Below are 14,889 nucleotides of genomic sequence, written 5' to 3'. Positions count from 1 at the left end.
AAGTCACGTACGTAAAAAATTAAAACTAATAAAAGTAAAATAAAATTAAAATAAAATAAAAATCACGACGTTTCGGAGGCAACACAAGCTTCCATCTTCGTAAATTTTTATTTTATTTTTTATTTTACTTTTATTAATTGTAACTTTTTTACCTACGTGACTTTACCGAAAAAACCTAAGAATATGAATCCTTGCAGTCACGAAAGCTTCAAATCTATAATTGTGACCATACTTCACCACGCCGGCCGGTGCGGGCTGGTGAAGGTAGCCAGAGTACAGCAGAAGCAGCCACTGGGAGCTATACACTTTTAAATCTGAATTGAAAACTCATTTCTTTAGAGCTGCGTTTTGAGTTTAGTTTGTTGTCCTACCCCCGCACCTCCAATTAGTGCGGTTGGCTACGTACGGCACGAAAGAAGTTCAACATCCTGTAAATACAGCAATGGATTTGGCTGCACTGCCCTCGACTTGCCCACAACCCACTTACTGTCCCCGTCCTTTCGCGTGAGGTGCCCACCGATCCAAACACTGTCCAGGCTCATGCCTCTATAGCTTTAGCTGCAAAGCATTCGACGAGATTGTGCGCGCAATTATGGGCGATTAGCTCACGCTTATCGTTCGCGTTGCATCGGTGTCGCATTCCTTGATCGCGATTGGGGGAATGCGATTATGTTGAGCGGCGTGAGAACGTAACGGCGTTGAGAAGTTGTTTAGTGGTGCAGTCACTGCCGGATTCTCCTGGTAGCAACAGCAGCTACACATGCTACGGGCCCCGCACTTTCAAGGGCTAAATGCTTTCAAGCTGTCAATTCCGGTTCGGTGATTCTGCACTTGCTCTATTACTATAGTACTATACCGCCTTCACTTTGATGAACGACTGGGTGTTTAAGGTAAGCGATTTGGCGTATTGTCTGGCTGTATAGTAAATGAAAAAATGCAATTACTTTGCTATGCAAGTAAAAAATGTGTTTTAATATTTACGTGTTTTTGGTTGTATTTAGGGCCCCTTTAGAACATATGCTACAGGCCCCGCACTGAGCTTCATCTGGCACTGGGTGCAGTGTGAGAGCTGGTTTTGACCTTCTGGGTCGCATCATTTGCAAATGGTGGCAAGATGTGAACTACCTCGCCTGGTATACAGGAGGTCGTGGGTTTGATCCCAACGAAGTGGCTTATCATGTGGAAAATTATAGCAGCCAAATACTCTATGAGACCTCCTTTACCAGTAGCAAAATATAGTAATAGGTTTTTACCCTTTTATCTGGTACAAAAACTGACACCTTTTTACAAGGGATCATGTTTGCAATAACCACAACACAAGCAGTCAAAATGACGTCACTCCACATCGACCATCCCCGCTCATTAATATTCATGAGCAGGTGACGTCCCCCAAATGGACACCCCCCCCCCATTAATAATAATTAGCGGGTGACGTCACTCCACATGGGGGGGAGGGGCGAGGCGCCTCCTCCCCCCTCCTCGGCGTCAACTCACAACCCTCACCACAAAGGCAGAACCCTCACGTCACGTGATCTCCGTGACGCTGTTGAGACATGAAAGTAAAAAGGACGTCATGATGAACAAGGGATTATAACATTAAAATAAAATAAGTCTGTGTCACCACGGCCTTACAAATTGCACACGCATTGATGCAATGAATATCACGTCGCGGTCTGCTTTCCGCTTGCAAGTTTCAGATTTTACTGCAATACACCCGTCCTTGGACGGGAAAAAGGCTATTTTAAAATAAGAAAACTGCATCAAACGACTTTTGTCAAAAGCTGCATGTGTACAGCGTTGAGAGCGGTCCACGTGTGTGTGTGTGCGTGCTTATATGTGTGTATGTGCGTTTGTGTTTGCGTGTGCGTGCTATTGCGTAAACATCGCCACTGGGGAGACAAAGGTGGTCGGGCGTGGTGCTGGCCACCCACCCCGTCGTGCATCAGAGTGGCAGCCTTCATAGGTGCTCGCTAACAGCACTTGCCCATACAGTCTGTTACAGGCTATACGGGCAATCTTTGTCTTGTCTTGTATACATATGGGAAGTGGTGGTGCAGCGGTTAGCGCGCTGCGCTACGAACCCGGCAGCCCAAGTTCGATCCCCGCTCACGACCAACACCAGTGACTGAATGATTGTATGTTTGTATGTTGAACTTCTTTCGCACCGTACATATAGCCAACCGTGCTAATCAGAGGTGCGGAGGAAGAACAACAAACTAGAGACAAAAAGCAGTTTCCAAAGAAATTAGTTTTCAATAGACTTCTAAAGTGCATAGTTACAGTGGCTTCCTAATATTGGAAGGAAGAGCATTGCGGACGATGATCGATTGACAGATTAATCAATTGACTAATTGACAGACCAGTTGAATGTTCGACTCTTTGCCTACATGACCAATTACGTAGACAGACTGAACAAATGACGGATTGACACTAGCACGCACGAATTTTATCCTTGCGCATGATGATGATGACGACGACGACAGCAGTAGGAGCTGAATGCCAAAGTCGAGGTCTGCTCGTCAGCAAGGAGCGAGCTCGTGTAGCTTTGGCATTCCTCCGTAGAAGGAGCAAGCAGACCGCAGGTGATTGACCGCTGACTTTACTCATTCACTGACCGAACAACGATCGGCCGATTGAATCGTTGCGGCAATGCGCTCTGCCCGGCCAGGCGTGGTTTTCCACTACCGGGGCCCGGGCAGCCGCTACAGCCTCACGTTCGAGGCCGCGCGCGCCGCGTGCCGGGACATCGACGCCCACATCGTCACCCCCGAGCAGCTGCAGGCGGCCTTCGAGGATGGGCTGGACCAGTGCGACGCGGGATGGGTGTCTGACCAGAGCGTTCGGTGAGTTTGCGTCGCCGCGATTTGCTCCAGCCACGTAACAAAAGCTCTCCCATCCAGCTACCCAGCCGCTCCCACTCGAAAGCCCCCAATGCTGCTTTTTGCACTATATTAGAAAAACAATTTTGCTGGCTGGCTGGCACGCAGGTGGACAAGGTGCGCGGTGGAGAGCCGCTGAGGCGACGCCCCCCCCTCCCACACCCCTCCACAAAGACCCTGAATATTCTTGTCTCATTCATATTTGTCATAGAAAATGCATTGCATGTAATTGCATTGACGTAAGGCCCTTTTTTTCTTTCAACTCATTACATTTTCACACGCCGCAGTATTAACCAGGGCAACCGCCAGGCTCAAACCGCACACCTCTTACGATAACCAACAGGTTTTCTCCGAGCCTGACCTCGCGCCGATATCCCCCCCCCTCTCCCCCAACCTACCCCCAAGGTACCCGATCGTGCATCCCAGACGTAAATGCGATGGCGACAAGATCCACGATCCTGGAGTGCGAAATTACGGCGTGAAGAGCCCCAATGAGATGTTCGACGTGTACTGCTACGTGGAGGAGCTCCGAGGTGAGCAACGTGTCCCGCTCACTCGCTTCGCGGTGGACGGTCACTCCTCAAGCGCTTGTTTCAGTGTTTAAAACAAAGGCTTCGAGACAGAATTTAAAAAAAACTACATTTTTCGATTGCCTGCCAGGCCAGATTAGGTATACAACAATCCCGCTACAGGTCAGATGCGATTGTTTGGAGAAAGCATATCCATGGCATTATTACTCTGGCTACCTCAACGAACCTACCACTGAGCTATGTAGCTCTATTTCAGAAGCGACCTGGCCACCAATGATAGCCCAATGAAAGTGGCTTGTAGTGTGGAAATGTGTAGCAGCCAAATACTCTTTGGTTTTTTCATTAAAGTCACGTAGGTAAAAAAAAAAAAGTAAATAAATGAAAACTAAATTTAATGACGACGTTTCGGGCACAACACAAGCGTCCGTCATCAGGTGGGAAAGCATGGCCTACTGCTGATGCAGACTGATTTAAAAGTTTGAAATTGGTGTAGCCCAAGGGTTATAAAGGAGTGGTTGGGTCTAGTGATGTTAATGTGAGAAATTAGCATGTAACTGGGTACGGAAGTGGCTATGTTAATGTGAGAGATTAGTATGATGTTAAAGTGAGAAAATTAGCATGTAACTGGGCACGGAAGTAGCTATGATAATGTGAGAGATTAGCATGATGTTAAAGTGAGACATTTGGTTGACAGTGAATCAGCAGTGGAGGCTGTCATGTTGTCAACACAGTCCCAATCGAAAGGGGACATTTTTTGTGTTAACATTAAATGTGATTGTAAGAGAATATTGTCTAAATTATCGAGTTCAAATCGGAATAATCTTATTCTCTCTGAGATTCGTGATAGGCTAGCTTTAAACAGAATCCGTTTAGCGTTCGGTGAAGACACAGCAGCAGATGTGAGTGTGAAAGCGATGAATATTACCTTGTTGTCGCGGCATCTCTTGAGGAAGGTTAGCGTCTCGATAAGCTGCGACTTTCTTAACGTGGAGGAAAGAACCGGAGGACCCGCCAAAAAAATCCACACAACCACAGGGAGAGCATGCAAACTCCAAATATACAGCAGGCGTCAGGGTCGGGATCGAACCCACGACCTCCTGCTAACCAGGCGAGGTAGTTAACATCTCCTAGCCACCGTGATGATGATGATGAGAGACACGCAAACTCCAAATGTACAGCAGGCGTCAGGTCCGGGATCGAACCCACGACCTCCTGCGTACCAGGCGAGGTAGTTAACATCTCCTAGCCACCGTGATGATGATGATGATGAGAGACACGCAAACTCCAAATGTACAGCAGGTGTCAGTATCGGGATCGAACCCACAACCTCCTGCATACTAGGCGAGGTAGTTAACATCTCCTGGCCACCGTGATGATGATGATGATGATGAGAGACACGCAAACTCCAAATATACAGCAGGCGTCAGGTCCGGGATCAAACCCACGACCTCCTGCATACCAGGTGAGGTATTTAATATCTCGCCACCGTGGCACCCCACTGTATTTAACAATCTATTAACGTTAAATACAGTGGGGGGGGGGGGTGAAAAGCTGTGGCCCTGCCAACCCGCACGCGACATCATCTTCAGCGGTCGCCTATCTCTCCGTTGACCTCTGCCCCTTCGCCCCCCCCCCCCCCCGCGCTCGCGTTGTCACCCACCCAGGCGAGGTGTTCCATGCGTCGGCGATCAGACGCCTGACCCTGAGCGGCGCCCGCGACCACTGCGAGACGCTGGGCGCCACGCTGGCGTCGCCGGGACAGCTGTTTGGTGCATGGCGCCTGGCAGGGTTGGACCGCTGCGACCCGGGCTGGCTGGCCGATGGGAGCGTGCGCTACCCGATCGTGCGGCCTCGCACCAACTGCGGCGGGCCGGCCGCCGGTGTACGCACCGTCTACAGGGACAAGGACCGCACGGGGTTCCCGGGGCCCGAGCAGCGCTACGACGCCTACTGCTTCCGCGGTGCGGCGCCGCGACGAACTCTGTGACAAACCCGCCGATAAAAATGTATATCGTGAAAAGTAATAATCATTGAATTTCGAGTTAAAGCTTTCGTGACTGCATTTCCCATAAATATGCTAAATTCATCATGATATGCAAATTATTTTGTCAGGGCGCTCTTCCCCCTCCAACCCAGCTTAAATATACGCTCCAAGCCTGGGGTGTTTCATTCAGACGCTGTCTTCCCGACAGACCTGTTCTTCACCTGAGGACGGCTGCTTGCGTTGTGGCTGAAACGTCGTGAGAATTATTTTATTATGTTTTATTTTTTCTATTTTATTATTTCCCTTCTACGTGACTTTTCCGAAAGAACCAAGAAGATAATAATAATTGCTTACATGCCCAGGAAAGCCACGATGAGTGTGAAGATTCAGCGTGCCCCTGCTGCATTTGGATGTTTGGGCAACACCAATGACATTTACACTTTGAGACATCTCCTTTACTTACCAGTGGCAAAATATAGTGATAGGTTTTTACCCTTTCAACTGGTACAAAAACTGACACCTTTATACAAGGCATCATGTTTGCAATAACCACAACACAAGCAGTGGGGTGGCACGAACCCAGTTTTGTAGATTACTCTCTCCATAGTATAATCACAGTGCCATCCAGTCAGATATAACCCCTTATTTAGCCCTATTGAAATACATTTTTGACATATTTTTTTCAAAGCGTTGTAATTTTTATTACAATTATACTAATTGTGGAAAGAATTGTCACGTAATAAGAATTTTTTACAAATGTTGGCAGCATAATTGCACTTCAAATCAGAAGATGACAGTGGAATGCGAAATTATATAATTACTTCTGATGTTATTTCAAACTGTGTCTTATCCACACTCAGCGGCGCATCTTTTTACATATTTCCAAGTTTTTATTGTGGCAATCAAACCAAGATTTGCATTTCTGAAATACGAAGCAAGATCAAGTGATGAGCCACATTTAATTTGATGGGTTTGGTGGTGTAATCACTTGGCGATGTGGGCTCAGACTATCAGATCACTCTACCTGAAATTACTTTTTTATTTCAGGCAGCTGAAACCCAGATTCATACGCAGGGTCTCAGTGATGACAGCTCACTGCTTTGACACATCATCGCAGCCCGAATATCCTTATTCTATTTTTCTCTTTTACTGGCCACTTCATGTTACAAGTTTAAGGCCTTTGTACAGCAACTGCAAATTTGACAGCAATTTTATTACAAACTGTGCAATTGGAGTCTTAAGTATCCAAATGGTCTTTCTTCAATAACATACCAAACTGCATCATAGCTACCTAGGATGCAATGCATCAGCAACTTATATTCTTTGGGTCTTTCGGTAAAGTCACGTAGATAGGTAAAAGAAAAAACTACGACGTTTCGATCGCAACACAAGCAGTCATCATCAGGTGGAGAAAAAAGAGGGGTTAGCCGAGCGTAGCCCAAGTGTCATCAGCATGGGCGGAGGAACTTGTGTTAATTTGTGGGATTAAAAACGGTGGGCCTCCGCATGTAGGGCAGATAAGGTTACGTTAATGTGAGGGGTTAAAAAACTGGTGAGCAACGGACAGTGCTAAAATGGAAACATTACAGCCAGTTATGACTTAAACTAGTTGATAACGTCCTTCCAGTGATTGCTGAGTTTGTACCCATCCTCTCGGTTGAAATTGTGTCTGTATATATGGATGGCTTCATGAACGAATCTTTGTTGATAGCCAGTGGGTTTGCAAAGTACCTTCGTCTTAGAGAAATAAATTTCGTGCGAGCCACCCGCATTAAAATAATGATCCGCCACGGCCGAGGTATTGGTCCTACCGTGTTTTAGATCTGCCTTGTGTTCACGAACACGGTCCAAGACATGTCGCTTTGTTTCCCCAATGTAACTACTGCCGCAGACACAGCTTCTCCGCCCTACATGAGGAGGCCCATCGTTTTTAATCCCTCACATTAACATAAGCTCCTCTGCCCATGCTGCTGACACCTTTATAAACAGTTTGCCTTTAGAGGCTAACCCCTCCTTTTTCTCCACCTGATGACGACTGCTTGTGTTGCAATCGAAACGTCGTAGTTTTTTAGAAATTTCTTTTTTTAACCTATCTACGTGACTTTACCGAGAGACACAAAGAATATTAATTCCTCCAGTCACGAAAGCTTTAAGTCAAGATTCATCAGCAACTTTTCACGATTTTACTTTAAACAAGACTATGCATATTTTTTCGGTAAATTTTGAAGCAGTCGTCTATTACTAAATATCTACGAATGGGTAACTGTTCAAAGACCACTTTAGGACTGTTCATCTAAAGAAGGAACATGCAAAACCATGGCCACAGCACTGACGCGCTCTCCGCCGATCTTTCTTGCATGTGCAGATCACCAGACCGAGGGCAGCAGCATTTTCGGTGACACAGCGGCGGCACTGCCGCGAGAGGAGATGACGATGTCGCTGGAGTTCGTTCCGGGCAGGGATTCTGGCTTGGAGCTCCGTCCAGCGACCTACCAACCCCAGCAGCACCGGCAGTACCTCACCGAGCAGCGCAGCCAGTTCGTCCCATCGGATGCCACGGGGGGCAGCATCCCATTCTTCCACAGCGTCCAACAACCGCAGGGCAGCAGAAGTTCTTGGGGCCCCGGCGAGGATTCCGAGAACGCGACAGCGCGACAGGTTCACGGCGCCCCCTCTGAGCGACACGCATTTGGGGTTGGCGCAGATGTCACCTTGGCAGGCCACGCGGAGGGGAAGCTGGAGAGCTCCCAAGATGGACCGTCGGACGGGCAAGTGATGAAGGTGGAGCGAGTGGTGTATGCGCCACACAGGAGGGTATTCCAGCCTGGAGCGACGGCGGCAGGGAGAGGTGGGGCGCACACATTTGCGCCGGGACGTCAGAGCGACGCGCGCGGTGCGCACCTTGTGTACGTGGAGACGGAGAAGCACGTGACTCACAAAGGCGTCGTGGTGCCGCGCCCCGCAGATTCCGAGACCAAAGCCGGGGCTGCCCACGGACAACGGGGCACGTTTCACGCGCCGGGCGGAGAGACGTCTCATGTTTTGCATGGACAAACGGATTCGACTCGGGAAGAAGCAGGAGCTCATGAAGTTCGCGAAGACACCAATTTGTCCACTGTAGCTCACAGCGAGGTTGATGACTCTCAGATTGCGGAAGGAGAGGCTGAAGGGTCTCACTTTGCTGTCATGAGCGGAGAAGATTCTCACGTTGAACGCAGTGGCACTGATGCTCCCGCTGACATTGAGGGAGAAATTGACGTGGCCCAGGTCCCTCATGGTGAAACTGATGAATCTCACATGACTGAAGGAGATGTTGAAACATCTCACATTTCTGGAGAAGAATCACACTTTTCACAAAGTGGGGCTGACATTCATTCGGAAATTCACGAAGAAACTGATCAGTCGAATGTCCCTCATGGTCAAACTGATGAATCTCACATGACTGAAGGAGATGTTGAAACATCTCACATTTCTGGAGAAGAATCACACTTTTCACAAAGTGGGGCTGACATTCATTCGGAAATTCACGAAGAAACTGATCAGTCGAATGTCCCTCATGGTGAAACCGATGAATCTCACATGACTGAAGGAGATGTTGAAACATCTCACATTTCTGGAGAAGAATCACACTTTTCACAAAGTGGGACTGACATTCATTCGGAAATTCACGAAGAAACTGATCAGTCGAATGTCCCTCATGGTGAAACTGATGAATCTCACATGACTGAAGGAGATGTTGAAACATCTCACATTTCTGGAGAAGAATCACACTTTTCACAAAGTGGGGCTGACATTCTTTCGGAAATTCATGAAGAAACTGATCAGTCGAATGTCCCTCATGGTCAAACTGATGAATCTCACATGACTGAAGGAGACACCAAGACATCTCACATTTCTACTTCAAGTGGAGAAGGATATCACGTTTCACAAAGTGGGACTGAGATTGCTTCAGGAACTCATGAAGAAAAGGATTTGTTCCACGTCGCTCAAATTGAAACGGATGAATCTCACGTGACTGAAGGAGACACTGAAACACCTGACAAAGCTTTTACAAGTGGAGAAGAAGCTCATGTTGTGCAGAGTGAAACTGGAACTGCTGCTGAAATTCATGAAGATATTGATTTGTCCCAAGTCCCCGAGACTGTGATTGAAGATTCCCAAACTGTTGAAGGAGAGACTGATACATCGCATATTTCCTCGGAGAGTGGGGAGGAATCTGTCATACTGCACAGTGGGGCAGAAACTCCTCACGAGATACACGAAGACACTCACGTGCCCCAAGTGCCTCACAGCGGCATTGGTGAATCTAACGTTGATGACGGAAAGACTGAAATATCTCACATTGTTCATTCAAGCGGAGATGAATCTCAGAGTGGGACCGATGTTTCTTATGAAATCCATGAAGAAACAGATTCATCTCCGGTGCCTCACAGCGGACTTGAAACATTTCCCCTTTTGGAGGGACAGCCCGACACATCTCACACTGCCATTGTGAGTGGAGAAGAGGATTCTCATAATGATCAAAGCGGGGCTGATGTTCTTCTTGACATTCACAAAGACGTGCCAGCGTCCCAGGGTTCCGAGAGTGCCATCGAAGGGTCTCATGCTGCTGACGGTGAAATCGATACATCTTCCATCATCCCCCTGAGCGGAGAAGAATCGCCCGGATTATACAGTGGGACAGAGGGGCTTCATGAGACACACGAAGACGACCACGTGTCCCAGGTGGGTGACGGTGAAACAGATGAAGCTCATGTTACTGAAGAAAAGATGGAAACATTTCACGATGCTGTCGCGAGTGGAGAAGAATCAGAAATTTCACAGAGTGGAATTGTAACTCCTCATGAACTTCACGAAGAAGTCGATGTGCCACTCGTCCCTCATGGTGAAGTTGATGCTTCTCATATTGCTGGAGAAGACACTGAAACTACTGTTGTGAGTGGAGAAGAATCACAGAGTGGCACTGACATACCTCATGAAATTCATGAAAACTCCGACATATCCCACATCCTTCAAAGTGGGTTTGAAAAGTCTCAAACTGCTGAAGGCGATGTTAAAACATCTCGTGTGCCCGTCGCAAGCGGCGAGGAATCTCACATCATTGAAAGTGGAGTAGATGTTTCCCATGCTGTAGAAGATGAATTTGGTGTCCGTCACAGTGGAGTCGATGACTCTCAAGCTCCCGAAGAAGTTGACGCATCTCACATTGCTCATGCAACCGGAGAGGAATCTCAGATCGTTGAAAGTGGAGATGATGTTTCTCATGGAGTAGAAGGGGAATTCGGTATCCATCACAGTGGAGTCGATGACTCTCAAGCTCCCGAAGAAGTCGACACATCTCACATTGCTCTTGCAACCGGAGAGGAATCTCAGATCGTTGAAAGTGGAGATGATGTTTCTCATGGAGTAGAAGGGGAATTCGGTGTCCATCACAGTGGAGTCGATGAATCTCAATCTTCCGAAGAAGTCGACACATCTCACATTACATTAACAAGTGGAGAGGAATCTCAGATTACAGACAGTGGGATTGCTGTTCCGTCTGACATTCATGAAGACACCCTTGCACCCAAGGTCCCTCACAGTGGACTAGATGAATCTCCCATCGTTGACGGCGATACTGTAGTAGCAAGTGGAGAGGAATCTCAGATTACCGAGAGCGGCATCGGTGTTCCTTCTGACATTCATGAAGACACTCTCGGGCCCCAAGCTCCTCACGGGAGGGTAGATGAATCCCACATCGTTAAAGGACAGACGGAGACATCTCACATCGCCGTAGCAAGCGGAGAAGATTCTCACTTTACAGACAGTGGGTTTGGTGTTCCGTCTGACGTTCATGAAGACAGTCTAGCACCGCAAGTCCCTCACAGTGATGTAGATGCATTTCCCATCGTTGAAAGTGGAGTTGGTGTTTCTGCTGACATTCATGAAGACAGTCTAGCACCGCAAGTCCCTCACAGTGAGGCAGATGAATTTCCCATCGTTGAAAGTGGAGTTGGTGTTTCTGCTGACATTCATGAAGATAGTCTAGCACCGCAAGTCCCTCACAGTGATGTAGATGAATTTCCCATCGTTGAAAGTGGAGTTGGTGTTTCTGCTGACATTCATGAAGACAGTCTAGCACCGCAAGTCCCTCACAGTGATGCAGATGAATCTCCCATCGTTGAAAGTGGAGTTGGTGTTCCTTCTGACATTTATGAAGACAGTCTAGCACCGCAAGTCCCTCACAGTGATGTAGATGAATCTCCCATCGTTGAAAGTGGAGTTGGTGTTTCTGCTGACATTCATGAAGACAGTCTAGCACCGCAAGTCCCTCACAGTGATGTAGATGCATTTCCCATCGGTGAAAGTGGAGTTGGTGTTTCTGCTGACATTCATGAAGACAGTCTAGCACCGCAAGTCCCTCACAGTGATGCAGATGAATCTCCCATTGTTGAAAGTGGAGTTGGTGTTTCTGCTGACATTCATGAAGACAGTCTAGCACCGCAAGTCCCTCACAGTGATGTAGATGAATCTCCCATCGTTGAAAGTGGAGTTGGTGTTTCTGCTGCCATTCATGAAGACAGTCTGGCACCACAAGTCCCTCACAGTGATGTAGATGCATCTCAAGCTTCCGAAGAAGTCGACGCATCTCAAATTGCTCTTGCAACCGGAGAAGAATCTCAGATCGTTGAAAGTGGAGATGATGTTTCTCATGGAGTAGAAGGGGAATTCGGTGTCCATCACAGTGGAGTCGATGAATCTCAATCTTCCGAAGAAGTCGACACATCTCACATTACATTAACAAGTGGAGAGGAATCTCAGATTACAGACAGTGGGATTGCTGTTCCGTCTGACATTCATGAAGACACCCTTGCACCCAAGGTCCCTCACACTGGACTAGATGAATCTCCCATCGTTGACGGCGATACTGTAGTAGCAAGTGGAGAGGAATCTCAGATTACCGAGAGCGGCATCGGTGTCCCTTCTGACATTCATGAAGACACTCTCGGGCCCCAAGCTCCTCACGGGAGGGTAGATGAATCCCACATCGTTAAAGGACAGACGGAGACATCTCACATCGCCGTAGCAAGCGGAGAAGATTCTCACTTTACAGACAGTGGGTTTGGTGTTCCGTCTGACATTCATGAAGACAGTTTAGCACCCCAAGCCCCTCACAGTGGAGTAGATGATTCTCAAATCTCTGAAGAAGTTGACACATCTCACATTACATTAGGAAGTGGAGAAGAATCTTACATTACAGAGAGCGACATTGGTGTTTCTTCTCACATTCATGAAGAAAGTCTAGCACCGCAAGTCCCTCACAGTGGAGGAGATGAATCTCAAATCTCTGAAGAAGTTGACACATCTCACATTACATTAGCAAGTGGAGAGGAACCTCACATTACGGACAGTGGGTTTGGTGTCTCTTCTGACATTCATGAAGATAGTTTAGCACCGCAGGTCCCTCACAATGGAGTAGATGATTCTCACATTTCTGAAGAAGTTGACACATCTCACATTACATTAGCAAGTGGAGAGGAATCTCACATTACAAAGAGCGACATTGGTGTTTCTTCTGACATTCATGAAGACAGTCTAGCACCCCAAGCCCCTCACAGTGGAGGAGATGACTCTCACCTTTCTGAAGAAGTTGACACATCTCACATTCCATTAGCAAGTGGAGAGGAATCTTACATTACAGAGAGCGGCATTGGTGCTTCTTCTGAAATTCATGAAGACAGTCTAGCACCCAGAGCCCCTCACAGTGGAGTAGATGCATCTCACATGGTTAAAGGAGAGACGGGAACATCTCACGTTGCCATAGCAAGTGGAGAAGATTCTCACATTACAGAGAGTGGGTTTGGTGTCCCTTCTGACATTCATGAAGACGCTCTAGCACCCCAGGTCCCTTACAGCGGAGTAGATGAGTCTCACATGGCTGAAGGTGAAACTGTAGTGACGAGTGGAGAAGAATCTCGCGTTACCGACAGTGAATTTGGTGTTTCTTCTGAAAAGCGCGAAGACACTGATTTGCTCATAATTCCTCACGTTGCAATCGACGAATCCCAAACTGCTGAAGGGGAGTCCAGTTCTTCTCATATTGTAACGAGCGGCGAACATCGAGTGACTGCAGAAGAAGACTCTGACGCCCCTCAGAGTGGCTTCGATGCCCCGCTTGCGACTCACGAGGAGACCGACACGTCGCAGATTGCCCGTGCCGAAGACGCCGGTTCATCCCAGGTTATAATCTCGAGCGGCGAACCTCACCTTCTCGAGACGGACGAGTCGCAAATTGTACGAGGGGAAGTCGAGACGTCACAAAGCGCCATCGATGTCCCCGAGCTCACTCATGAGGAGGAAATACTGCCGGTCGCAGGCGAGGCCGACCATTCGGCCGAGGAGGCAGGAGGCTTTCCCCAGACGTCCATTGACATGGCCGCCCCACACCCGGAGGTTGCCCCGCTGCCCACAGACACCCCGTACGACGGCAGCGCAGCAGAGCCCGGTAGCTCCCTCGCCCCCGAACAATCCGGACTCCCCGAGTCCGAGGAATCGGAACACGAGACCGTATCCATCACTGTCGAAGTCCCAGAATCGTACGAGGAGCTCGGCGTGCCCGGAGAATCCGGGGTTCCGGAGCAAGATTTGTCGGCTGCTGAGGAAGTCTTGGAGTCGGTGCCGAGCCAGGAGAGCGGCATGGAGGCGTACCCAACGGAGCCGGGCTCGACGGCCGTCCTGGAACCGGAAGTGGGCGTGGGCTCGGGCGTTGCTGAGCCGGGAGGAGTCGTTGGCGCGACGGAGGAGGCACCAGAGGCGCCTGTGGTGCTGGGAGAGGGCGGGGAGAGTGGCGTTGGCGAGGGGCGAACGCCAGGCGGCGAGGACGACCTCTCTGGGGACTTCCTGCTCAAGTCGGGTCCTGGCTCACAGCTGCCCACTGACTTCACGGTGCCCGAGCAAAGCGGCATTGAAATCGGTGAGCGTTACTTGCCAACCCACACAACGGTGATTTATTTGTCTTGCACGTTTGTTTTACGCAGCCAAAATAATGGCAAGACGTTCATTTAACTCTTTTATTATTGAACTGATAAGCACACAACCCGTGGACTCAGTGGAGTACAGTATTCATTAGTTTGCGCTGAAGACAGTGATTAGAATCTTGATTTGATGCTTTTGTGACTGCAGGAATCCATACTCTTTGGTTCTTTCGGTAAAGTCACGTAGTTAGAAATAAAATAAAATATTTTATTAAAATTATTTTATTCGGTAAAGAGTACATTGATTATAATAAAATAATTTAGGCTTCCCCTTCCCCCGGATGTTACATTGTGAGGAGATATTTGTGGTAAGTTAATCCTTGTACAGAACGCCCAGTAGGGAAGCAATGGCTCATTGGTTAGGGCACTTTGCTGCGAACCCGATGGCCTGAGTCCGAATCTCGCTCACAACCAACATCATAATAAACATTTTTGGGTTTAGATCGCGTTATTTATAAATGTGTCGTAACCCTCCACCACCC

General features: G+C 48.2%; 1 protein-coding gene across 2 annotated transcripts in view; it reads left to right on the top strand.

The window, feature by feature from the left end:
* The window catches only part of LOC133355206 (aggrecan core protein-like), a 72,082-nt gene that overhangs the window by 29,776 nt on the left and 27,417 nt on the right, over positions 1-14,889 (top strand). The window contains exons 3-7 of one of the 2 annotated variants that reach the window (XM_061572567.1): positions 2,669-2,843; positions 3,285-3,412; positions 5,074-5,370; positions 7,759-8,241; positions 8,359-14,346. In XM_061572567.1, the coding sequence (XP_061428551.1) occupies positions 2,669-2,843; positions 3,285-3,412; positions 5,074-5,370; positions 7,759-8,241; positions 8,359-14,346 (7,071 nt within the window). Of the gene's footprint in view, positions 1-2,668; positions 2,844-3,284; positions 3,413-5,073; positions 5,371-7,758; positions 14,347-14,889 lie in introns of both variants that reach the window. The other variant, XM_061572566.1, reaches the window with a different exon arrangement.

Source organism: Lethenteron reissneri, chromosome 50, assembly GCF_015708825.2.
Source record: "Lethenteron reissneri isolate LAM-NWPU_2019-01 chromosome 50, ASM1570882v1, whole genome shotgun sequence".
Classification (NCBI taxonomy): Eukaryota; Metazoa; Chordata; class Hyperoartia; order Petromyzontiformes; family Petromyzontidae; genus Lethenteron; species Lethenteron reissneri.
The sequence above is the reverse complement of the archived record's forward strand: the minus strand, read 5'-3'. Positions and strand labels throughout refer to the sequence as shown.